Source organism: Rutilus rutilus (genome assembly GCF_951802725.1).
Source record: "Rutilus rutilus genome assembly, chromosome: 10".
NCBI classification, from domain to species: Eukaryota; Metazoa; Chordata; class Actinopteri; order Cypriniformes; family Leuciscidae; genus Rutilus; species Rutilus rutilus.
Window position 1 is genome coordinate 19424051 of NC_140215.1, and position 27611 is coordinate 19451661.

At 37.8% G+C, this 27611-nt stretch overlaps 2 protein-coding genes across 3 annotated transcripts; one reads left to right on the top strand and one right to left on the bottom strand.

Annotated features, from left to right (window-relative positions):
* Positions 1-1506: 1506 nt before the first annotated feature.
* On the top strand, positions 1507-6712 carry serpine3 (serpin peptidase inhibitor, clade E (nexin, plasminogen activator inhibitor type 1), member 3). Its single transcript, XM_084422431.1, is given in 10 exon segments — positions 1507-1621; positions 2691-2972; positions 3119-3352; positions 4413-4643; positions 4760-4924; positions 4927-4961; positions 4963-5092; positions 5215-5301; positions 6006-6089; positions 6528-6712. Coding segments are annotated over 9 exon segments (1281 nt in total). The 5' UTR covers positions 1507-1621; positions 2691-2707; the 3' UTR covers positions 6578-6712.
* A 1322-nt stretch (positions 6713-8034) lies between these two features.
* ints6 (integrator complex subunit 6) lies at positions 8035-27211 on the bottom strand. 2 transcript variants are annotated; one of them, XM_084420509.1, is made up of 18 exons: positions 26752-27211; positions 26588-26665; positions 26021-26170; positions 24326-24415; positions 23822-24005; positions 19415-19540; positions 18210-18358; positions 16217-16369; positions 13240-13372; positions 13030-13124; positions 12826-12936; positions 12518-12733; positions 12087-12213; positions 11748-11890; positions 11487-11658; positions 11011-11352; positions 10557-10650; positions 8035-9501 (listed from the first exon to the last, which is right to left on the bottom strand). In XM_084420509.1, the coding sequence occupies exons 1-18, from the start codon at positions 26860-26862 to the stop codon at positions 9408-9410; spliced, it is 2568 nt and encodes an 855-aa protein (XP_084276635.1). In that variant the 5' UTR covers positions 26863-27211; the 3' UTR covers positions 8035-9407. The 2 variants fall into 2 exon arrangements, with proteins under 2 accessions (XP_084276635.1, XP_084276636.1); XM_084420510.1 differs by having other exon boundaries at positions 11011-11349; positions 26752-27191.
* Between the last annotated feature and the right edge of the window lie 400 nt (positions 27212-27611).

Here is a 27611-nt window from a genome sequence, read left to right on the forward strand (position 1 = left end):
ATTGTAATGTTTTAGACATATTTTTTAATCGTTTAATGTTTTAGTCCATCAATAGCCTATTTGGCCCTTGATCAACCTTCTGTATTCAAAAAATGTTTTCATAGCTAATTTTAAATATCTGACCGTCAAGATGAAAGAGGAGTTGTTTACTTTGGCCGGCATTCCTTTGGGTGCATTGTCCTTGCTCAAGTGACCGTGACTTTCCCATCATCATTTCCCATCTTAAAAATTCAAATTCCATGGACGGAATGCTGGAATTAAAGAATCTATCTTCTCCACTGACTGCTGCCAAGTTAGCTCTACTAATTAACATGCCTTCTGATGGGCACGATCCAAATACCTGATGCTTACTAATCATTTCCCGGTTGCAATTTACCATGGGAAAAATGCGTCTTCAATCCATTAGGGTCATTTATGGAAACTCCAATTAGATCTTACTTTGACAATGTGAAATTACAATAGTTAAATATAACAATTTCTTAATTTTATAAAACAAACAGGACTGCTTTTAAATGTTTCACAATGACCCTGTTCCAAAGATTATAGGGTCAGTAAGATTTTGTTGTCTCTTGAAAGAAATTAATACTTATATTTAGCATTAAACTGATAAAAAAGTGACAGTAAAGATTTTTACATTGTTCAAATAAACGTTCTTTTGAACTTTCTCCATCAAAGAATCCTGAAAAAAATATGTATCTCGGTTACCACAATGATATTAAGAAGCACAAGCGTTTTCAATTGTGATAATAAGAGAGATTTCATGAGCACCAATTCAGCATATTAGAGTGATTTCTGAAGGTTCATGTTATACTGTTTTACTGTATTTTTGATCCAATAAGCTTGGTGAGCATAACATTTCAAAAACATACAAAAAGGGTTGTTTACACTTTATTTTAATGTGTCCCTGTTACAGTACAATTACACATTTAAGTAGGCTAGCCTACCGAGTAATATTATTTAACTATATGTAGCCTACTTACTATAGGGTTAGGGTAGGATGAGGGTTTTGGTAGTTGCATGTAATTATGCCTAATTTATAGTAATTGCTATCGTAAATACATGTAACAAGGACACATTAAAATAAAGTGTTACCGAAGTGTTTCAAAAGATGTTAACATGCAGATGTTAACAGTAAACCTCACAACGTGCATTACCTACATGAGAATATTAAATATTAAATTGCATCTAATGCAAAAATGCTGATGCAGCATGTTTGCCATGTGTTCCTGTGCAGCCGGGATGGCATTTGTCACTCCATCAAAAGAATGAGCTGCTTGTGTAATGACTTCATCTCTCTATATGTGTGCGCGCGCGCGCCTTCTTTTCGAGTGCGGATTTGCTGGTCGCGCGCATGCCTCCCTCTGCCTGGCTCCTTATAGTGCCGGGCGGGAGGCAGGAATTCTGACCGAGTGGTACGGACATCGCCGCCAGAGACCACAAACACGGAGCTCTCCCTTTAAACAAGGTCTCATGATCGACAACTCTTTCAATCAGTTGTCCTGGCGTGGAGGATCAGGGCGAACGCACGTCTTCCTTCACTTACAGCAAAGCGCGCGAGTGACAGTGACAGTGGAACTGAACATCAGCATCTAAAACTCAAGGAATTCACAGACGACGAGCCGTAAGTGAAGTAAGAAGTTTTATTAAATATTTTGATTCAGTTATATACTTTACTTTTAATTAAATAGATTTAAATGCAATAAAGATTTCTATTCAGATGTTTAATTTAACTATTTCTGTATTGTGGTTGATGCTCTGCAAAAAAAAAAAAAAAAAAAAAAAAAATTTATATGAATGCTCTGGACTTAAAGGGACTTACAGTTAAAGTTCACCCAAATATGCCAATTTCCATCATTTACTCACCCTCATTTTGTTCCAAACCTGACATCAGATAAACATAGAAGATATTTTGAGAAATGTCCCAGTATCTTTTTCTCCATACAATGGAAATCAATGGTCACCAAAACCAACATTCTTCAAAATATCTTTTGTTGTGTTCTGCAGAAGAAAATCATGTTTTGGAATGGCATGAGGGTGAGTGAAATATGGCAGAATGAAAGAATGAAACGTGATCGTGGAAATTAATTTTTCATTAATCAATCATCACCATAATATAAAAAACACTTGAAAAATCATTGAACAGCTCTTTCAATAACAGCCAGACTGGAATATACCAAATTATTTAAACAAATTATACATTTTTCTGTTTGGTAACTTTTTTTAGTTACCAAATTCTAGACATCTATTTTAACTGGTTTTATGCTCACAAATATGATTTGCTTCTGAATCAAGGTTTACAACAATATGTATAAAATTATTAAACATTTAATATTTATTTAATTAAATATATAGATTTGTAACTTTGTCCAGTGTATGTTACAGAATACATGATCGATGGTGTATTATTTGGTTGTCCTGTAAAATGCCTTCACTGTAAAAAAAAAAAAAAAAAAAAAATTATATGATCAATAAGTTATAACAATATGTTTTTACATTGTTTTAACTCACCAAAATAAGTTAAACAATTTTTTTTTAAAGTATAAGTTATGCAAGATTCAACTCATTTTTTAAAAAGGAAGTTTAATGCAATTTAAGTTGGAATGACTTAAACATCCAAGTTGATTGTACTTAAAAAATTTAAGGCGGCAACTTTTTTTTGTACAGTGTTCCTGTTGGTTTTATGTTCGCAGATTTTGACCTGTTGATCATGCATCAGCTGTCTGTGATTTCCCTGTTGGTCTGTCTGTGGCTGGTGGAGCGCTGCCATGGCAACAGTAGCTTGGGCAACAGCCTCAATGATCTACACACTCAGTTTGGTGTCAGCCTCTACCAAACGCTCACAGAGACAGAGAACAACTCCAACCTGATCGTGTCTCCGGCCAGCGTCTCATTGTGTCTGGGACTTCTGCAACTAGGTGCCAGGGGCAACACTTTAGCACAGCTTGAGGGAACTCTGGGATATGATGTCAATGGTAAGAGTAAACTAGCAACACACTTGTAATCTGCATGTTGGTGTCCCAAACAGCTAGTGCAAAATCTAAATCAGCAATGCCTGACAACCTGCCTTTGTCCAATACTTGAAGAGGAAACGTATGATGATACAATGGTCTTCTCGTAGATGCTCGTGTACAGGACATTTTGTCTCGGCCACAAGGAGACCTGGGTAATTCCAGTGACGGGGTGCGCCTTCAGCTTGCCAATGCCTTATTTGTCCAGAGTGGTGTGAAACTCCTGCCAGAATTTACTCAGCATGCCTTGGGATGGGGTAACAGTAGTCTACTGAGTGTAAACTTCAGTAATCCCAACTACACTCATAGTCGGCTACACCAATGGGCACGTTACCAGAGTAAAGGTGAGTGCCGTGACCCTAAAACCGCTAGGATCATCATGATTTATGTTTAAAATGTCTTTAAGTGATGAATAAGGCATATAAAAAGATTTAGGATCTTTGTATATGAATTTAAAAATATATATATAATTATATAGTTATGTAAATATATATTATAAAAAAATTAAATACTGATTTGAATTTAAATACAATTATGACTTAAAAATATATAATTATGTAAATATACATTATGTAAAATTAAATATGTATTTGAATTTAAATGTAAATATAAGTATATATAAAAATAGAATTAGCAAATATTTGTTATGTAAAAGTAAATATTGATTAGTTTAAATATGAATTAAAAATATAATTATGTGATATAGTACGTAAAATAAAATTTTGATTTGAATTTAAATACAATTATGACTTTTAAATATAATTACGTAAATAGATATTATGTCAAATTAAATATTGATTTGAAGATAAATGCAATTATGACTTTTAAATATAATTACGTAAATAGATATTATGTAAAATTAAATATTGATTTGAAGATAAATACAATTATGACTTTCAATTATAATTTTGTAAATATGTATTATGTAAAGGTAAATATCGATTAGAGTTTAAATATAAGTATGAATTAAAATATATAATTATGCGATATAGTATGTAAAATTTTATTTTGATTAGAACTGAAATGTAATTATGATTTTAAAATATAATGTAGAAATAAATGATCTGAAATTAAATACTGATTTGAATTTAAATATAAGTATGAATTAATGTAAATGTATTTTATGTAAAAGTAAATATTGATTTGAATTTAAATGATTCAATTTTCAGTAATAATTAATTATGACTTTAAAAATATAATTATGAAAGTATATTTTATGTAAAAAAAAATATATATATTTTTATTTAAATGATTGATTATCATTAATCCTTAATTATGACTTTCTAATATAATTATGTAAATATATATTATGTAAAAGTAAATATTGATTTCCATTTAAATAGTTTTATTACACATGACACTAGTATAGTTTTTTAAATGATGTAATTATTATGATTTCTAAAGCGGATGACCATCTCCAGACAAGAGCGGAGCAGTTTGGGTCCGGTGAGGCCCAGGAAGAGGCCTCCGGGAGAGACAGTTTGCTGCACATTGCTCTTCTGAGCACGGTGGTGTTCCATGGTGCCTGGCAGAAACAATTTCTCTTCACTGAGACTCAGAACCTGCCCTTCACCCTCTCAGACGGCAGCACAGTCAAAGTGCCCATGATGTACCAGTCAACCGAAGTCAATTTTGGTAAGGGAAGGAACAAAACAAACACCAGTTAGATGGAAGCCTATCAGAATTATATTGGAGGTTTATTTAATTTTTTAAAAGAAAGTTCCCTCGCTTTACCTGTCCGCCTGTCTCAGGGCATTTCCGACTGCCTTCAGAGCAGGAATACACTGTGCTGGAGCTGCCATACCTGGATCGCTCCCTCAGGCTTCTGGTGGCGTTACCTGGTGACCGGAAAACCCCTCTGTCACAGCTGGAAAAGCAGCTCACGGCCCGTGCTGTGGGACTGTGGGATATAAAAAATATTTGATGCAGTTGGGATTCAAAATGATTAATATTATTTATATCTAGGTCTTTTGTGTATTTCAGGTTTAAGATGCAGAGCAGGTTCAATCTGAAGCCTGTTCTTCAATCTCTCGGTATCTCTGATGTCTTCAGTCCCTCGGCTGCTGATTTTAGAGGAATCTCAGGTAGGAAAGTGGGACTTTAAACCAATCACAGATGCTGAGAATATCACAGATATCTTCAGTTGAAATCGGTGATTGCAAGTTTTTCTCACACAGAAGATTAAACCTGTTTAATATGTCTACAGATGGGGAAGGGCTTTTTGTATCAGAGGCTTTCCATGAGGCAAGAATAGAGGTGACCGAGGAAGGGACAAAAGCAGCTTCAGCAACAGGTATGTGATATTTTGCTTGCTGAAAAGGATTAGTAGGGAATTAAAAATAATAGAAATGTTTAGGAACACCTCTAGATATCAAGTACTGTCTGTTTAATGTTAATGAAGTTTACATGCCAGCGTCATATTATAGAATTGGTGACATTGCGGTTTCTAATAGAAGTCATGTTACACCTGGAAAGTCACGGTAAAGTGGAAGCAGTGGCAGATCTTTTCTTCTGTATTGTGACGTACATCCAAGAGTAACAGATTATTGGGTGAAAAAATGTATGACAGGGACTTGCTTCTATGGTTTTACTGCACCAAATATTTAGAGAAGTCTTGCATACGTCACCAGATAGAAGTCTTTTGTTTCCCCTGGAGATTGAGTCACGACATTTTGCAAAGTCAAAATTCAAATAAAAAAAGAAACATACACCGTGAGATCAAACACAATGAGATCAATGACATGCATTTATAAAATAGGGTGAATTTTCCTTGTTTATTTTTTTACAAGAGGACAGAGATGATTGTAATTTATTGACATACTTTAAGATGTAATGTCTGTTTTATATACTCAACAAAGCTACTCCCTGGGGTGAGTGTGCGTACCTGCTTGAGAATCAGTTGTAGTCAACAGATGGGATATAGTTGAAGAGTCTGATCAAGCTGTGAATCCACTGGGAAATAATGACAGAACGAACTTTCTCCATCTTTCTTTTTAGCGATGGTGCTACTGAAAAGATCCCGTTCAGCAGTTTTTAAAGCAGATCGACCATTTCTCTTTATCTTGCGACAGATCAATACAGGTAAATAGTATTAGATTAGTATATAATTAGTATTCATGACATTTTTTTTTTTTTCATATTCGATAAAAAAAAATACAGTAAAAACAGTAATGTTGTGGAAATATTATAATTTAAAATACATTTCTATTTGAATATATTTTAAAATGTAATTTATTCCTGTGATGGCAAAGCTGAATTTTCAACTCTTCAGTGTCATATGATCCTTCTGAAATCATTCTTATGCCAATTTAGTGCTCAAGAAATTTTTCTTATTAAAAATAATTTATAATAATATATTTATTTTTTTCACAATTCTTCGATGAATAGTATAACAGCATTTATATTTGTAACATTAGAATTGTATTTAGTTTAATGAGTCCTTGATGAACAAAAGTATTCATTTCTTTAATAACAAATCTTACCGTTTTGAAAATTAATTTGTGGGCTTTTATTCCACAGGTTCGTTGCTGTTCATAGGTCGGGTTCTGAATCCAGCTGAGATGTCTTGAGAAGATCCATGCAATCACAACTGCTTCAAATTATGAACAAACACACTTGGCAAAATCATACAAATGTATATTAACATGACTCCACACACCCTTCCTCCTCTATGGTTGGGGGGGTGAGTGGAATATTTGAGGACCGTTAGGAGGGTCCATTGACACTTCAGGAAGAGGGACGAGACTTTTGTACATATTTGTAAATAAAATTTTATTACATCAGGGTTTTTTGCACTTCACAGCGTCTGCTGTCCTTTTTTTCCCCCTCTAAATAAATTTCCTCATTTCTGATGGAAATGTTTGGTTACCATCAGTTACTAATTTCATAATTGCAGTTTATTTTTTTATTTTTATTTTTTACTTTAATCCAAAGTGCTGTTTTCACACATACTGAAAAATGTAAAAAGGCTATTGGATCACAATGTGGAATTATAAGATGCAAAAACATAACATCAAAATAACTAAATCCCAATAGGATTGCAAATTTCAGGAATAAAAGAGCTCTGACCATCAAGATAACACAGTCCATGCTCAACTTTCCCCACCAGCGTTTTTGAAAAAAGTTGCCAGCCACCACCAGCATTTGGGATAATTTTCACAAGTTTCATGGCCGCCAGAATGTTTTGTATGAATATCTGAAAATGCAAAATGTGATAAAAAAAAAAAAGAGTTTTTTATTTATTTATTCAAGCTTCATGCATTATTTTTTTTTAATCAACATTTGAATGTGGGCAAGTTTAATACAAGTAAAAGGATAATTCTGAGCAAAAACCTGAGAAAATCCCGTTTTTGTCAAAAGACTACGTCTGGATGGGATTCACAACTATGTTCAAAACATTATAGACGGAGTAAATCGAGTCCCTCTACACCCCCTAAAGCTGTACAGTTCTACTCGTCCTGGGTCAAAATTTCCTTCAATAACATTCGGCAGTTTAATGTTGATGATGGCGTTCTTTTTTCACATATCATATCGCTTTTTGATCTGCTGCTTCGCGTGTTTTGTGTTCATGAGGTTCAGTACTCTTTCAGAAGATTTAATAGCGCCCCCTACCGAATAAAAGTGAAAAAACAAGGAAAGAGTTAAAATTCCGTCAATGGCGGGGAAAGAGTTACTTTAGTTTAGCAGTCACAAGTAAAAGATACGAAGGGGAATAAACTAGGCTAGCATTCCACAGGACAAATGTATTACCTCAAACATCGATAACGGCTTATTTTTTTAGTCCTACTTTTGATGGTCTCAGATTTGGAGCTCAAGACACATTGTGTACTAATTAAATAATGAGTTTTAGTTCCAGATCTCACAAATTTCAATAATTAGATACATATGTCTGTTGCATATACCCGTGAGTTTAAGTTAATATCTGTGGTTAATCGATAGGAAAAAATAATAACTACACTGCAATGAGCCATTTGAATACAAACTTATGAGTTTAAGTGTATGGGGGAAAAAAACACCACGAACATGGTAAGATTTGCAATCTTTTTAATGACATTGTGCCACTGAGAAATTAATGACAGAAAAATGTCATTTATTTACATGACTATTCACAGTGTAAAATAGACTTTATTCAAATACATACAAAAAAGGCTTTCCACCAAAACATTCTCTTAAATAATATTTTCAATGTCACCATGTACATATATACAGCATAATAAAAATACTTTTTTTTTTTTTAAAGAAGCCACAGATTTATCTATAACATTTATAATGAAGATTTGGTCCCTACATTAGGGTGCAGGGTTAGGAGGGTAAGACGCACAAAGACTAAAAGAAGCTAAGGGATACTGAAAATTTGGCAGTAATGTAGGAATACATTAGCAGCAACTTCCCATGTTAATGAATAAGTGGCTCTTGACTATCATGGATGTTTAAATATCAACTTTACATCGTTTGCATGTTTCATTATTATATCCTTCTGGTTGTTACTTCAGTAAATCAAATTTGGTTACTTAATGCATAACTGTCATTTGTAATTTTCAGCAAAGATATCAAAGTTCATACGTGTTACAGTCCTTACTTATTCACAGAAATTTGCCATGGTTCCGTGTTCTGAAAACCAGATGACATGAACCTCTTTTGCAAGAGGCAATGTTATTGAAGCCATGTGGAATAAGGATGGGTGGTTAAGAATAAAAAAAAACTTTTTTTAAATATAGATAAGAGCTTTTTTTAGGATATCAGGAACACAAAACTTCAGAAAGATGTTCGTCTGCTGCCAAAAGCTAAATCTTTTGCAACGACATCATTCCTGAGATGAGTTATTTTTTAATCAACAATGATTTTTGGAGTGTACAAGACTACATTTAATTATAAAACCTCAATGTCACTCAAACCGCCAACATTAAATAATTGCTTTGTAACTCGCCTTTTTATTGGTGGAGAATATTGCTGATAAAGATCTACTTTCCAGTAAATAATCTTGTCTGAAACTGAATGCAGCAGAGACGCTATTCTCGACTGAAATGAAAAATTTGAAAACATGTTTATATTAGTGATCAATGCCATGTGTCAAAATGTCACAGGAAACTGTGTGGGGAGAATACAAAAATGCAAATGAGATGAGGCGGAATATGATGCCATTCAACCAGTTCTCTTTGGCACAATTAGATAGAAAAAAAACGTCTAAGAAAAAGAAAAGGAGCAGTGCGTTTATGACCATCTGACATAGAAACATTCCCATATCCCCCCAGTCCTGAGGTTTAGAGACAACCCATCAAGTCCTCATCGATAAAATCAGCTTCAATACTGATAAAAACTGGAGACACACGAGTGCCAAGTAACGTTACATAAATAGTGCAGATCTGTGCGCGAGTATTTCAAGTAGGGCAGATGGAGTGCTCAGAAACCGTCCAGATGATTCATGCTGTTGGCTCTTAAGTGAATCTCCTCTAAGAAGTTCTCCAGCTGCTCAATCAAGACCCTCTTCTTAAACCTGTGCACGCGCACACAAACAAACACACACACAAACACACAATGTAATTAATTAGTAATTAGATATATTAATAGAATAGTAGCGTCATTTTTATGGCTTAATGCATTGGAAGTGCAGACATTTGTGTTCGCACATTATGCCCAAAGTACACTTCAATTTTTACATGAATGCTTAGGCATACGTGCTGCAAACATGTACCGAAAGTATACTTTTGATAGCACACAAACACAGGCACTCGACAGTCGACACAAGCACACCAGAAAGCTTCATCCTTGTCCAGTGTCTGTACTATTTCTCTCCACAACTTGACCAATAAAAAAAATAATTACTTGGTCATTTAAACTCGAGTTGGACAAAACTCTATTGCAAAGTATATATAGGGCATAAAAATTGACTTAAATGCTGTATATATAGCGTTTAAGTCCATACGAAACAAGTCATTGCTTGCGCTGCACAAGTGCCCACTACTGGTGGAACCCTTGCAATGTGTTTAAATGTAATGCCCTAAGCCCTTGCGGTTAAGTGCGAGCAAAGTGAGTTGCTGTTGTGAAGTCACAGTTGTGTTGCATTGTTGTCTATAGATCTGCATGAAGTGTACATGAGTACAGTAGACTCACTCCCTCAGTCAGAATCGAGGGTCTGTCCAAATAAACTTCCCTCGTCCACTTGAAGTTGAACGCACTTCAAAATGGTGGCGGGGATTCCACCAAGGGAAGTGCTTAGGGAAGTTTGCGAATGTATGTCTAAAAGTGGAGTAAAACGCAGGCAATTCTGTCTGTTTCTTTTTTTTTTACTGCAAATCCAGTGCTGCCACCTTGTGGACCAACTGATTAGTGGCAAAAAAATTCAAGGCGCATATATGAACTAAACGTACAGTGAAAAATCTGTCTCCATGCATTCTACGCTGATAAAAAAAAAAACAAGTAAATATCATACACTGCAAGTATATCCTTTTGTAGGCGTACATTTTTATTTATTTGGGCTTTACTCTTCGTACAAATACCAATATGTAGCTAATCTACTTCAAAATTTTGAATCTGGAGAAAGGAGTTTACCTGGCAGCCTCTTTGATTATGCTTTGCAGGAAGATCAGACGTGTTTCCAAACTGCCCTGGATTTGCTTGAGGAGGTAGAAGATTTTCTCATAACCTGCGTTAAGGACCGGGGGGGATTGGTGGTGGAAAGATTTGATGTATGGTGTCATGAGCAATGTCAAAAAAATAATTGTAAAACCACAGGAACAAATTCATTTCCCAAGACCGGTAATATTGTACAATGTACAAATAAAAATAACAAAATGGAACCCAGCTGTAACAATATTACAGATTTTCACATTTAGCAAAAGACGCCAAAATGTCCAGTTGATTTCACAAGACAAAGCGTTGGTGGGAGACCACCCCTCCTTCGCTTATTGGACGCCGTCCAGGAAAGAGCATCGAGAGAGGAAATGATGGCAACACTTGAGCAGTGTTTAGTTGCAGACATCTGCACATGTGTGTTGTTACTTACGTCTTCCAGGTTTCCGGATCTCCTTGGTGATGAGCACTCGGAGTTCAGAGTTCAGCTCCTGGCTCTCTTCGTTTCTGATTTTCTTCAGCTGGCAGGGGGAAGGGTAGCGGCACGGGGCCTCCTCTTCACCCTCACTGCCCAGAGAGAGCTCGCTCTCGCTGGACTGGCCGTTCTCCTGAACTCCGTCCTGCTGGTTCTCAATCTCATCCAACTGGAGGTGGTTCCTTTGCTCGATCGGTTCAGACTCTGGTACAGGACTCAGCTCCTTGTCCAAGTTGTTGTTGTTTGACTCAAGATTGTTGGTGATGTGGTTTTCCAATTCTGTGTGATCATTATCTGCTGCTGTGTTGGATCAGACATGAAACATGAAAATTGGAGCTTTCATGTTTTAGACACTAAGGAACCAGAATTAAGTGGGATGATTGTCACACCTGCTACTTAAGGTTTTTTTCTGCATGAGTTTAATGGTTACTTACTTCTGGGTGGTGTTTTGGGAGGTGTATATGCCCGTCCCGGCCGAAGCAGTGGAGACATGCAGCGCCTGCGTTTGGGGGCCCCTACCCCAGCAGGACTGCTGGACTCTCCAGGACGTTTGCCTTTGCCTTGAGTGCCAGTAACAAATTCATCTGCCTCATCCACCATCATCGCCTGACATGAAAAGAAGAGAAAAAATGCTATTTGCCTGAAAGTCAAATCTGTGTAGCGCTTATTTTTGAAAGCCGGAGATCCAAAATTACCTTCTTGTCCAATTTGAAGGGGTTACCAAAAGTGTGCAGGCGTTTAGGCTGATCGGGGTCTGCCTCTCTCAGAGGGGACGGGCAATGCTTCAAGAAGTCCTGATAGTTGCCCATCTGAGCTATAGGTACACTGTGAAGCTGATCTAGAAAAAAAATTTAAATTTGATTTGAAGTTACATAATGTTAAAAAATGACCATATAAATGGCATCATGAAATTAACCTTATATCACAAATTGAAGTCAAAGGCTTGTAGTTCTTTTGGAAATCAAACTAAATATAATTTAGAGAATCGTCACGGAATGGAAACCAATAACCATTTATGGCTGTCTGAGCATTACCTTGATCTTGTCCTTTCAGAATGCAGATGCTAGAATGCAGAAGGTTCCGCCTCATGCGACTCAGCTGGTCCAGTAGATGAGCTCTTGGGATATCATAGGGGTTTCGCAATCCTTGTGGTTTTAATGCCTGTGTTGTCAAAGAGGATAATGAAAAAGATGAGGGATCTGAACTGACCATGGATTACTTGCTGAACAATACCCTGTTGAAAAGTTGGTTGTGCACAAAAAATGTGATTCTAAAAAGCAAATGTTCCACATATACTCAAAACACTCGCAGTCAATTCCAGCCTTTTAAACATTAATCTCACACTGACTTGATTTAAATTTAGAGGGGTCATATGCATGTGTATTCTTTGTGGATCTCCTGGTCTTGAGCACATGAAAACAGTACAAAACATCTACAAAGTGTGCAGTAGTGTACATGCACGCACTTTATTCAGAGCAGCTAATTGAAAGCCGGCAAACTCCTTGGTGTTTGCCTCCATTGGCAGAGCTGGCCCATCTCCTATGATACTTTGCAGCAGCTGTGTGAAATCCTTTCTGTGGGCCAGAGAGAGGGCGGAGCTTCTGCAGCGAAGTTTAATCCCACCTTCTGGCACCGCCTTTTTCCCTACTGATGCACAAACTCTGTCTGCCTCGACCTTTGTCTGTAATATACACAATTTAATAATTCATAACTTTACTTCATAAAACACTTTTAAGAACAAAGCCTTTAAAAATAAGCTATATTAGTACACACCTGTTGACTGAGCTTTTTGAGATAGGTCACAACACTGTAGCTGAGGCCATACTCCATGTTGTCAGCCAACAAGTTTGGAGCTCCCATCATTCTTAGTGCTTTCCGCAGGGCCTGCAAGAATCAGGATGAAGAAAAAAAGAGAAAATAATTTAATTTAATTACCTTTGTAATGTTAAAATGAACATGAGTGATTCCATTACTTACAGTGATGTAGTAGGGTGGCATTGTTTTAAGATAGTTTTCAAAAGATTGTCGCCACTTCGCTGGAGGCTTGAACTTATGCACAGTTATCAAGTCATCTATAAATGCATGATGAACAGTTATGTGACTTATATCCATCAACAATCAAATAAATACAAAAGCAAATACAGAGCGTCACATTTGGATAAATGAGATGTTACTAATGACACTTACCAAGCAAAGGCAGCACCACAGGGTAGTTATAGGGCATGACAAACAGGTTGACACAGGTTAGAGCTGTGCTGGCCTTCAGATAGCCAAATGGCTGCCCGAGTTCCCCGTATTTAGCACTATTACACACAAAAACCTGAGAGAGAATAAAACGTTACAGCAATAAACGTTCAGCCATAGTAGAGGTGCAAGTTAGTGAATTCTGAGGGTGCTTTCACACTAGCACTTTTGGTGCACAACTGGGTTCGATTGACTTCAGAGTTTGGTTCTTTTGGATGTGAACGCTGTTTTCCGAACTCGGGTACACACCCTCGAACCGAACCCGAACACGCATAAAAAGGGAGTAGTGTGTAAAGCTGCGACTGCAGGGTGCTGCGACTAAATCTGTGATCAAAACTTCTCAGTGATGAACTGTAATAAATCTAAATATGGATCTCAATTATATTGTTTGCGGTTGTGGTTGCTGAATAAATGCACTTACATAACCTGTGTGAAAATATTACAACTTTTTGTAGCTGTTTTAATAGAAAAAACATTCATGTAATTACTATTAGGGATTTCACTGTTCTCATTTTTGAAGAGAAGTTTCTTGTTTTACCAGTTTTCTTCAAGTAGACAGTTAATTTATGATAAATAGCCTAAAATAAATAAGTACACTAGATGATAGGGGTGTCGAAATTAATCGTTTCTACGATGCATCGAGATGCAGACGAGGACGATTCGGTATCGGTTCAGTAATAGACTATAACCGATTATAAGGTACTGACGCTTTTCTGACGTCATTTGTCGCGTACGTGCTTTGTAGGTCAGAGGGAGGTGAGACGCGAGTGCGAGAAAATGAAAAATGCTCCAACTACTGGGCACATTTCGGCTTTTATGAACAACCTGGTAAGCACGACCTGCAGAAGACACGCGCTGTGTGCGCTCATGTCACGCACAAATAGAATATGCAGGAGGTAATACCACTAACTTGATAAACCACATTAGCCGTTTTCACCCCGAGCTGTTAACGCCTGGCAGAGTCTGCTTTAACGGATGAGCTCACCCGAATCCGTAGCCAAAAATAAATCATCCACCCGCCCAAATCATTTTCTCTGACTTAAGTATCCGCACCCAATGGTCAAATTACAATTATTCTGTGTTGTTACGCTTGATTATAAACGGATGATCGTCACCTTGCGTTTGGAAACAAAGATGAAGTTCTCAAGGTGAACGCATACCTTCACTCTAGGGGTCAAACAACTAAAAATCAAGTCAGGAATCTTGGGGTGTCACTAGAGTCAGACCTTAGTTTCAGTAGTCATGTCAAAGCAATAACTAAATCAGCATACTATCATCTGAAAAATATTGCAAGAATTAGATGATTTGTTTCCAGACAAGACTTAAGAGAAACTTGTTCATGCTTTCATCACCAGCAGGGTGGATTATTGTAATGGACTTATTACTTCCCAAAAAGACCATAAGACAGTTGCAGCTCATACAGAACGCTGTCGCTAGGATTCTGAGCAGAACCAGAAAATATGAACATATCATTAATAATTATGATGTAATGTAAAAATACTTTTATCAAATGACAACAATCTTGTCAGTTTAACAATTATGCAGCATGATGAAAAAAGTTACTAGACAAAAAAAAAAAAAAAAAAAAAAAAAAAAAAAAAAAAAAAGAGGACACAAGTTGACTAAATATGATAAAAACTAAGTACATTTAACACGATAAGCTGACAAAATGAACTAGATCTCACTCACTTTCCTGACAAGCATGACTGACTAAGCAACAGGGGTAAACAGCTGCTGCTTTAAAGGTTGTATCGGCGATTGTGGGTGACGTCACTTCTGTTTGTGTTTGAAGCGAGATCCCAAACAAACCAAGTTAGCTCGCCCATCCCTCCCGTTTCGCGCATCATGAAAAAAACGATCATGCACAAGCATTTCTTAAAGCGACAGACACACGATATTCAGATCGACGTTCTACCTCAATGATGGCTCATTCTTCTGGGTAAGTCATAGTTGTTTTGTAACATAATTTTATAACCAAGTAAATATAATAGCCGTTACTTGCACATTCAATATTGTGTATTCTAAAATAGGCTAATGCAGAGAATGTTTTTTTTTTTTTTTTACTTTGTATGCATGACCATTATGTTATCAACTACATAGCTCGCTTCCAGCTTTGCTCCCAGCTAACAGAATAGTCATTTGAAATATAAATGGTTACTAGCAAGGTGTAATAACGTATCATTTTTTCAAGAAGGATATTTTCACACAGTTCACATCCAAACAAGTCAGCACTAGCAGCTACTCACCTGTCCAGAAGAAACAGTGCAACCTCGGCGTCCGATTTAAAAATGTTCAGTTCTTTAAGTTCTCTCCACCTTTCAAAAGCCTTCCCGATAACTATTCGTGTTTTGGAATAAACACGACGGTATTCCCTCATCCTAATCCGCCTCCTCCTCTTGGGGACTGACTCAGCCATGTTCAATTTCTCTTGTTCGCTGATAGACGCTGGCTTCTTCTTCAGCTCCGACTTCGCGTGCATCCGTGCACGAGCGCAAAACCTCACAACACCCTCCCCTCCCCCTGTCGGTGATTGGTTGGAACACTATTTATTTTGGTTTTGAGTGGTTGGTGAAACCAATTGTTTTTGTGTGCAGATCTCAGAGCCTAGGCTGCCTACAGAGACGCGTTTTTGACGGCCTGCTTATGGGGCGGGCAGCTAGCGGATCGTTAGGAAAGATTAGATGAAGGTGATGATTTATGTTTGGGCCTGTTTTGGGCCTGAAATCGCTGATACAACCTTTATGAAAATGCACCACGGTTCAGACACAAATACTATAATGTGAAAACAATCCAGCGAGGGCAGGGGGGAGCAATCAAACTCCGGCTCAGTCCAGTCAATCGAACCAAGTGTGCAAGTACCCTGAGTGAACATGTTCCCTGATTAGCATGTATGGCACTAAAATACTGATTCTAGCAGTACCTGCCAGCAGGTGTGTGGTGATTTCCTCTCCAGTATATACTGAGTGAGCGGGGAAGGCTCTAGCTCGTACTTGTCAAAGGGCACTTTGTCAACCACCATGGGCTCTGAATCCACACATGAAAACTTTACTTGTGGGTGAGATGCACGTGGAGGCTGCAGAGGAACACAGGCAACTGAGCATACAGCACATTTACAAGTTTACATTTCACTGAAAAAAAAACAAAACTGTATTTATCATTTAACAACATGCCAGCATCGAAGACTATGTTCATGGCAAACTTTTATTTTAAGTAATAAAATTAACAATAGTCATAATAAAAATTATATTTAAATGAATTGCATACAATCATTTACATTACACTAGAAAAACCTAGAGCATATACACTAGGGCTGAACGATATTCTGTTTTAACATCAACATCGCGATGTGCGCATGAGCGATAGTCACATCGCCGGAACATGCGATGTGAAGGGCAGTAGCACCCATGGTGTATTAAGAGAACGGTAGCACACAGTAAACACGAGTTTGTCGTATGGCTTGTTGCTGGGGTGACATGCACGTTCCGCATTCACTGGCAATCCTGAAGCCCGATCTCATGAAAGTGCTTATCTATAGCACGAATGATATTTCTCGTATCATTTATACGCCAAAGAGTTTGAGTACATATGATATGCAGTTTTCGCGTGCATACGCACGCACTCCTCACTAGTGATGGGGACGAGACCGCCTATGCCGAGTCCGAGTCAAGACCGAGTCTTTGAAGGGTCGAGACCGAATCGAGACCGAGTCGAGACCGAGTCTGTTGGTTTTCAAAAACAGTCGAGTCCGAGTCAAGACCGAGTCTTTGAGGAAGCAAGTCCGAGTCGAGACCGAGTCTTTAGGAGTCGAGACCAAGACCATAAAAACATGTTAGCTTTCATATTCATGATTTAATAATCAACAGTTAGGCCTACAGACTAAGCTAGATTGGGAATTGTTTAGAGGAGCAGTCTTAACGTCTTAATATGGACTATGCTTTTACTATCATAAAAAAAAAAAAAAACTCCCTGAATTTTTTAATCATAGTTAGGACATGCAGAGCAAATTAACATTTTCTAGTGGTATGTCTAAATTAGTAGGCTTAGCTACTTTATAACATTTTCCAATATTTCCCAATTTTAAACATTTTGACAATACACTAGAATTCAGTATCTTTTAAAACTTTATTCCCCCATAACACACACAAACATTGCATATGGTAATAGATACTGACTCTTTTACACCCCCCTCCCCCTCCCCCTCCCCCTCCCCTTCCACAAACACACACAGTGTATATCACACTACGTCACACTGCTGTTAACAACTATGGTCTATGTATGTGTTATTAAACGTCAACTTCATCTTTGCAGCCGACACAGAAACCACTTGTTTATTAATAAACAATTAAAATGTCTCATTGCAATATTTTACATATTCATAATCATTACTTTTGCTGGTTCTCTGTGACAGCTTTTAGGTGCCGTTTACATGAACGCGTCACTGCATCAGCACCGAAGATAGATAGAGAGAGAGAGAGAGAGAGAGAGAGAGAGAGAGAGAGAGAGAGAGAGAGAGAGAGAGAGAGAGAGAGAGAGAGAGAGAGAGAGAGAGACTTATTTTGAGGAATTATAGCCTAATGAACAAACATCTGTTAAGAGCGCCGCCACGTTGGATTGCGTAGAACGTTCACCGAATTCTGACAGAATTATGTTCTAATTTTGGAATAAAATATTAAGTGACCTTTGTCACTTGTAATGAAGCTTGCTTATTAATGAAATTATTAATATCATGGAATGGTAATTATTGACTTTAGCCTGGATTGATGGCTCGCAATATATATCATTGGGGAAGAAAGAAAATATCGCAATGTCATTTTTTTCCAATATCGTGCAGCCCTAATATACACATTACATTAGATATACAAAGGACTGAACAGATGGTACAACATACATAAATTGAAACGTTTTTATCATACCAAAGTAGGAGAGTTCTGGTCAGGCCAAAAGGACTCCGGGATAGGCCAATGGCCAACAGGAACACCAGTTTTAGGGTTGGGTCTGACATAGATCAACTTATGACAGCTGTGCCATGATTGAGGTCCATACTTCATCTCTGCTGGACCATCTGGAAAAAACAAACAGTAGTGTCATTAGTAATGGCTTGGTTTACATTTTTTCAGCAAGGAAGCACTAAATTGATCAAAAGATTTCTATTTCACAATATTACGGTTTTATTGTATTTATGATTAATTAAAGGTGCTGTATGTAGTTTTCAGCGACCTCTAGCGGTGATGTTTCAGATTGCAACCAATAAGTTTACAAGCGCGTGCTCGAATTTATGAGCGAGCACTGTGGGTACCGAGACGCAACACACCGGAGAAAGCATCACACAACATGCTGGAAACTAAGGTAAACTCCCACTGCAACGACAATAATAGGCTACTTTTATCAGCTTGACGTTGAACTAATGCTCCATGCTCGTACCATGATAAGTATGGAACCCTATCAACCGTGCCGAATTTTGCCACTGCAAGCACCACTTCACATTTTCTTCAGGAAATGTACATTCTAGGTTTGTAGATAAGGTTTCTCCATTATTCAAATGCCCTGCCGATGTTGAGCCGTGTTTTTTCACCCGAAGTTCATACGATTCACGTCTGGCCTTACGAGCTTCAGCAGAAAAAACATTTTTAACATTTTTTTTGATCAATATGTGGAGTTTGTGTTGGAGTCTGTGTTGTGCTGGGAGCAGGTCGTTTCTTAGTGTTATCAGACATGTCATAAGTTGCATAAATCATAAGCCCATGTCATAAGGTTTTTTTTTTTTTTTTTTTAAGTCCATGTCATAAGTTGCAGTGCCGTCGCTGTTGAGTGCAAAGTCAGTAGGCTAGACGAGGCGAGAGGCTCGGGAGCGCGCGTGCAGGTCACGTCACTGGATTTCGCGGTAAATCCGACCCGGCACCTTCACATAAAAATAAGAATACTTGCTTTCCGAGGTAATAGCAAAACCCGCAAAGTGGATCATTTTAATGTGAGATTACAACCCCTTCACACACAGGCAATAAAAAAAGGATTCATTTTAGTAGAAAAGTTACATACAGCACCTTTAATAATTAGATTTATCATTAATAGGTGCTTTACTGCAATATGTCTGAAAACTACAAGCCTGGTCCTCCTTTACCTTCAGTAGGTGGAGGATCAGGTCCAGTCTTCTCAAAATTGATGACGACACCACTCTGGATCTTCTGCACCAGAGACTCCAGGCACTGGTTCAGCATTCTCTGGGAAAACACGCTGTACGAGCGGCCTAAACATAGAAACAAACGGGAAACAGTTCAATTGCATCTGACATGAGATTTAACTTGAGTGCTTAAATTTAGGGATGCACCGATATGAAAGTTTTGGCCGATACCGCTAACCCATAATTCTTTACATTTGAAAGCCGATAACCGATATATTGGCAGAAAAATCTAAATTCAATTTTTTATATTCTTTGATAGCCTGTATACATAAACAAAAGGCTTACCATTAAAAGCCATGTCCCAAAGTCTTCAACATAAATCAAACATACAATACAGTAGCCTAGTTTGAACCAGTGTAAGATTCCTTAACTTTTATAATTAATTTTAGACTTGATTGGCCAAATTTCTTTATTCAAAAATGGTAACACTTTATAATAAGGTTTCATTTTGTTAGCATTAGTTAACATGAACCAACAATTAATGAACAATACTTCTACAGCATTTATTAATGTTAAGCTCAACATTTTATAAGACATTAAGATCCAAAGTTATATCTGTTAACATTAATGCACTGTGAACTTACATGAACACAAATATTTTATTAACTAACATTAACAAAGGCTTATAGTTTATAGTTATAAATATGCATTGCCTTTTGAGCTGAGCACGCTAAAGATAAGGATGATCACCGCCGGTACAATTAAGCGTTTTACTGCATCGTTCATTAACTCTACCAAACGTATCCTATATTAGATAGATAGATAGATAGATAGATAGATAGAGATAGATAAATAAATAAATAAATAAATAAATATATATATATACACACACACACAAAATAAACATTTCAACTTACAATGGCACAAAATGCTGCGAATGCTCAAGCGAACTTGGCTGTGTTTGTCATGAAGGCTTAACTCCATAGACACGCTCTTTCCGCCACAACGCACTCGTTGCGCTGAAACACTGGCGAACAAGAATTCACAACATTCTTTTACAGGCGTGTTCTTATTATAATGTTATGAAGCCTATGTGACAGATTTGTGCTGCACGTTGCACTTAACTATCTTCCTTTTCGAAGTGATTCAGATAATTCAAAATCATCATGGCGAACAGCACGCATCTCTCAACTTAAGTAAATCTATTATCTGTCGGCTTTGATATATAGGTCTAATTTTCTTATCGGATCGATAACATCAAAAATGACCATTTATCATCCGATATCGATATATCGTGCATCCTTACTTAAATGTACATTTTATCCACTGTTATGCATATTTGAAGTAAATTAATACTGTCTGCTTTAAGATGAAATGGTTCACTGTGGCTTTTTTTCCTTGTCAGTTCACTGCCAGACCACAGCTATTCACATAAAGCTGCACGCGCACGCACACACACACAGTAGCCACCCTATTGTTTTTAGTATTTTATCAACATGAGAGGACAGACATTGTTCTTTTCTCTATAGTAAAGTTTAGTTTGTCTCCATTACACAGATGTATTAGTCAGCACACACAAGTCCAGTAAAATCTGCCCTTTAACCACAATTCAGCAATTCTCTTCAATTCACAATTCAAACACTATTTCACAGCATTTAAACGTCACCCAATAGGTATGATCTGACATTTACTCAGCCAGGCATGTACAGCTTCTGAAAGAGTAGGGCTGCCCCCAACAGTCGACTAAAAGTTAAAAGGCTTAAATGACTACATTTTGATCAGTCAGGTAGTCGCAGAAAAACAACAACAAAAACTCCACAGGAATTGGCAAAAGGAATTGTCATGCAGTGACAGATCGCTAAAACGTTTTTTTTTTGCGGTGATATGCCGGGCAGGAAATCCAAAGTGTGGGAACATTTTGAGAATGACCTCAAAAAGGTAACGGGACCTCAAACATGACTTGCAACATGCAAGTAGTAGCCTAATGTTAGCCACTTTACATGGCTGCTCACTCTATCGTTAACATCAACCTAGATAAATGTGTGCTGATAAGGCGAATATCCAAATGTTTGTGTGGAGCGTAGAAGCTAAATTAGTACCGCACTTATTGCACAACGTCCATGCCATTAGAGCGCATCTTCTCAAAGGCCGGCTTAATTGTGAGCAAGGCACAGAGCTAACTTCTCTCCGACAATGTTCCCTTCTCATAATATGAGAAGACTGTGATCGGAGAAAATAGTGACGATGAGCTAGATCTAGGCTTAAATGAATGACAGAGTCGACAAAGAAAATCTTTAGTCGACGGCAGGCCTATTAACCAAATCTACTCTCTCTGTAACCTCAAAGCTATAAAAAAATTTATAAAATCAAAATCTTTTTCAAATCTTTATTTTAAATGCAAATACCTCCTTTGTGATCTCAAACATACTTGATCAGAAATAATTCTCACACACACACAACCCAACCAAATATTTCATGGTGGCTATAAAGCATCTAGCACTAGAACCAATAAACATTGCCAGTCTACTTAAAGGGGTAGCCTACTCCTAAGCTGATAAAATGGGCTTTCAATAAAACTTGGCTGCCTATGCAGTAGAAATGTGAAAAAAGACAATTTAAATCTGTGCCAGAGTTAAATTCCATTACTGGGATTCCATTACAATTACTTTGCAATCATTTAGTTATAATGGTGTCGACTTGTATTATTCCCAGGTGCAAGAATTCAAAGAGTAAACGTTTAGCGGGAGAGAGTTACTTTTGGTTTCCAGTGAAGGATCCAGTTCGTTGTAAGGCAGTGGCTAAAGGCTGCAAAAGAAACGTAAATATGGAGAGGATGACCACGAAACAGTGTTTTAGGTCAAACGGAAGGGAAAACTATAAGAAACTGCTGTTCTGTCAGTTACACCCAACAACCCCCCCGAGGCAAAACGCTGTTGCATACAGGAAAGAAAGTTGTTGCCATAGAGGTTTTTTTTTTTTTAACCATAATGCTGTTTAAAGAGTAGACATAGTACAATGCAATCCTACCCTTACAATAACTGTTCTGTCGATCTGACTGTCCGTGGGTGGGAGATAAAAATGCACAAGTATAGGCTGATCTGTAGTTTTCATGAAAGCCCTGGAGTTGTCAAAAGTCTGCCAGATGAGGCGTTTTGAATTTCTCGGTCCAGGTAACACAGTGAACGAATAAACATTATTCAGGGCTCGACATTAACGCTTGTCAAGGAGAAGAGAATTTTACTTGCCCGACCGGACAAGTAGCCTGATTAGAACATCAATAACAAAAAAATAACTAGACAATCACTAAAACGAGACAATGATTCTGATTTTATTACATTTATTGTAAGTTGCGATCGATAGTGGATAATAAATGTATTACTGATGGTAACAAGGTTACGCTGTTGAGGCTTGAGCAGGAGAAATCTAAACAAATGAGCGCAGCACACACTAAAAATGTGGAGTTTTTATATTTTGAAAATATGTTAAGCAACCTCACACGACGAGTGCTGGTTTCCTGAATACCATCACTATTGAAAATGTGACATTGATTTCCTACAACAGTTCAATAAATAGTAAAAATTAAGTCACTTACATTTTAGATGCAGTATTGGCTGTTTTTGTTCCGTTTCAGCAGCAAAAATAATTCCAAACAAAGATCACAGGAGAATTATAGCTCCTCACAGCAACACTCAACTGTGTTTTCATTACTGGATGATTTAGCATTTTGAACGAATCAGTTGAGTCAAAGATTCACGGACCCATTCGTAAACATCTGGCTGTTTCTCAATTCCAAGAACGCAGAGAACGGACTTGTGTTCTTGTGGAGACCGGTCTTGACAAGCTTCCTTGGAAGAACGAACTCGGAACCGGCCGCAATGACTTCTGGGACACCAGGCGAGTACTAGCTCAAGTCTGCATTCGATGCATCCTCGGTATCAAGAACACATCCGGGTTCTTTCATGCGTCCTCTGTACTTGCGTTCTTGAGAATTGGGTCTGAACTTCGACGGTTAATGATGACGTAAAACGAGAACACAAGGACGCAAGATCGCTGAAGAACGCATATTGAGAAACACCCATCTGTCTCATTCTTGAATGAATCAGCCGTTTGAACGAATCGTTTGAATGAATAAATCAATGACTCGCTCATTAACACGATCGCCTACCGCCACCTACTGGCGGTTTAGTGTTGTTTAAAAGTAGCACATGAAAAGGCTTAATGTCGAGCCCTGATTATTAATTTTTATATATACTACCGGCATTGTAACAAAAAGCAGGTGGAAAATCGACGAAGTTACATTTGAATTTGAGTTCACTTTTAAAACGTGCAGTCCATTGCCTTTTCTATTCTACACCTTTGTCTTTCTGTGATAAAATTTTCACTTAAGTAGTTAAAACGCATACACACCCCCGGTGACCTCACACATGGGTGTAATAGGAGAAGAGTCAAGAGGAACTCCACCCAATGGTTCAGGGTCAGGAGAGGAGTGGCCTGGAATGCGGAGCACTAAAGAGAAGAGTCGCTGGTCCCATCTGAAGGGCTCTTTGGTCAGCTCACTGCCAGGTAATGGTGTTGTCAGGGGTAAATGCAACTGAAGCAGAGAAAAAGGATGAATTAATTCACATTTCAGCACATAAATGGAAAAAATTCCTGTAGGAGACACTGACTTGATCATTACTCATTTTACCAGCTAGAGACTGTTACTTTTACAGGTGTGCAAGTCATATTGTTAAAGAGAACAACGGAAGATAGATATGGGAAGGAAGGAGCAAACTATATCAAGAGGAAAAAGTTTAAGAGGAAAAAAAACAAGCACGGGATAGCAAGCACAAAAGAAAAATAGGAAACCCATGACTAGACAGGATGCTATCATGGGTCCGCAAGTCCGGCCCATACTGACACATGACCCACCTCGTCTTGCACCCCAGAACTGCTGGTCAGCTTGCTGCCATCAGTTATGGCCAAAATGATAGCTGGCTCCAAGAAAAAAGGGTTTCTACCCTGCAAAACACAAGACAAAATAAAAATGATAAAATAACCATAAAAACTGTGCATTAGAGCTCATTAGACAAAGGCATAGCTTCATACAAACACTCTTTTTGATGTTAACACACTGGCTTCATTATACCAATCTAAAATATGACATCTATGCACTGATAAAATAATGTAAAATCAATCAGTTAAATGCTCTGCTCTTTCAATGATTACACTAAATTGCATCTTCAGCACAGTGCAGATTTTATAAATGAGTAATTTCTGAAACAAACACGTAAACCAGAAACAAAAGAGATCCATTACTATGCAATCACAATAATATAGAGAGTGAGTCTAAATTTACCACAGGCAGGGGAAAGATTTAATGACACTATTTTTCTTGTGTCATGTCACTACATGCAGCTCTATTACATGCCAATAATAAACTCAGACACAGAATATATTGTCTAAATCATAACCGAAGCATATTTTACAAATTATTCTTTTCGGTCCAAAAAATAAACATGTAAACAAAAAAGCTGGGGCCTATACCATGAAGCCGATTTAGGTAGCGTGGTAGGTTTCAGTTCAGTTTGTGCCAACACTGGGTTTTAGGCACCATGAAAGCAGCTCGGCTTTTAGCGGTGTTCATCTCCATAGTAACTTATGCTCCATGGATAACCTGCTCTGGGGCAGGATATGTTCTGGGTAAGAGATCGCAAACCAAAAGGTTTGCAGACCAATCAGCTGTAAGCAAAGTGACAGCTCTGATGCAATATAGTCACTCTCCCAGTTTCTCTTGCTCCAAATAAAAGGTCATTACATAGAAACATTTTTTTAAGACAAAATCATCTTTTAGTGATGATCATAATTCTTTTTTATGATTGATATAAATTATTATACCCTTAATCCATTAGACATGAGAAATTTTAGTTTAACGATTATCACACATTTAGTTTAAATGTTTATATCTAATGAATACATACAAAAACGTAAATACGCAAATAATCAATAAAGCTTTTGTGAGAAGTGAATAACGTTTTTTTTTCTCTATATTTTTAAGCCATGTAATTGGCTGTTCATTACTGATGTCACACTTTCATGTGAACAAATTCCATGAACTCAGATCAAAATCTGAGTAGAGAGGAAGTTGATGATCAGTGTCACGGTACAAACAAAGCTTAACCGGATTGTTTTGGTTTTGTCAACACAAAACTAATCCCGTAACCCTGAGTGTGTTTAACTACCACAACAAACACAAAATATGTGTGGGGAAATCTTGCATATGTTGCATTTTACCAGCTCAACATGCAGAAATACAAGAACTGTCCTCTAGAAAACTTCTGAGAATTGTTTGTTTAAAACCAATGACCTAAAAACGACACTCAACCTGGAACAATTTTACCTAGAGCACACTTTCACAGCATAATCAAGGTTACACTTCAGTTAGTCATCGCCCTTATTTGCATCCACGATGCAGTTTACTTATTACTACAGTGTGTCACCAGGGGCCCTTGGGATTGTGTTGGCACAGTGTGAGCCTATTGGGTGCTTGTTTAACTGTGAGATGTTGGGGGTGGGCTCATGGGGTTAGGCCACAGACTTTATACCAGTCCCTGGTTTATAACATACCTGTCCATAGTTGTCTATCCCCGAAACTAATCTATTGAGATTGAGCAAATCAAAAGAGGTCCTTAAAGACTGGCCGATCGATGTCAATCCAACTGCTTGCAGGTTCCTCAGCTCGGTCATAAAAGTGGCATGACTGTCCTTCCATCCGGCCTGAAATATCAAGACACAGCAAATGATTAGTTATGCTTCTAAAGAGATCCTCGCATCACATCCCTTCAGGCAGACACACTGATCTGAAACTGGCTTAAGCAATAATGTAAAGAGCAGTGAAGAGTCCTATCTCTCCCTCTCTCTGGGTGAGAAAACTAAGTTAGGCTAGTCCCCCATCTCTCTTTCCTCAAAGACACACACACACACACACAGAGAGAGAGAGAGAGAGAGAGAGCTCTCTGCTGCCACACTGAACAAAATGTCGGCCATGTTTAAACACACAAATTCATGCTGGGCAGAGTGTTTTCACACTACAAATTTAGACGTGGTGTTTTCAAACGCAAACAGACGAAGCGAGTGATTAAAGTGTCTGGAGTGAAATAAAACAGGTTTGGAAAGAAATAAAAGAGTTTGTACCTTAATTCCAGCCGGTGCTTCCTCGAAACTCACTAACATGTATCTGTCTCCCCTGCTGGCCGGATCTCTGCTCCTCAGCTGTGGAGAAAAGTGGAAGGAAACGTACGTTTTTTCTAAGTTTTCAGTAAAGTAAGAATGTGGAGTAGAGACATGTATTCATTTACCTTCAGGAAAGTCTCAACTGCGCCCTTCGCTATGTCCAGATAGCTAGTGCCCAAGTGGGAGCGCTGGTTCATGGAGGCGGACGTGTCTATCAGAAAAAGTAACACGGGCATTGTGTTGATAATCGCCCCTTTTACATGGACCGAGTGTCAGTGCAAGCGGACAAATGCAGATAAATCTTTTGTTCGCCTCCTGTCGCTGCTGTCAGCACGCTGCTAGCCGGCTAATGCTAACTGTCTCGCGCATTCTTTCTGTCAGAGTGTAACTGTAGTTAGTGTTGAAAGATCGATGCCTTGTAAACTTAAGCAAACCTCAGACCCTAGGGGGGAAAGGTTGTTGATTTACAAGGGAAACGGGTGTTGTTGCTGTAATTTGAAAGAAATGCCTAACTTTTATCATGGTAACTTTCTGTTTAGTTTACGTCCATGATTCTCCTCACTCTGAGATCTGCTCGCGGGCTGCAGTGGTTTTATTCTGCGTTCAGCACTTGACTCCGCCTCCCAAGCCCTGCCCGAGTAGCGTGCGTCAAAACGCCTCTGCTGATTGGCACCTGAAAATCAGTCATTAGCATATTCTCAAAAAACGAAGCTCAACTGGAGCATGCGCGTTTGTAAACATTTTGTTTTTGTATTGCATAAACATTAACATTGTACATGCACTTTCGTTCAAATGCAGATACTGAATTATGCATACAAAAATAAAACATAAAAAAAGAAAAAAACATACAAAAAGAAATAAAAAGTTGTTATCAAATAAATACTCTGTAAAGCTCTCCAACTTTTAGTCTTTATCGTTTTTTATTCAAAGAGTCTCTAAGTTTATATTTATACTTATTTTTTAATTTCTGTAAATAATTATTTGC

Coding starts and splice junctions, on each gene's coding strand:
- ints6 (XM_084420509.1), bottom strand. CDS start 26,862: ATGCCCGTGTTACTTTTTCTGATAGACACGTCCGCCTCCATGAACCAG. Junction 24,416..26,020: donor GGATAGACAACTATGGACAG/GTATGTTATAAA, acceptor TGTGTTTTGCAG/GGTAGAAACCCTTTTTTCTT. Junction 12,214..12,517: donor AATTAGCTGCTCTGAATAAA/GTGCGTGCATGT, acceptor TTGACAACACAG/GCATTAAAACCACAAGGATT.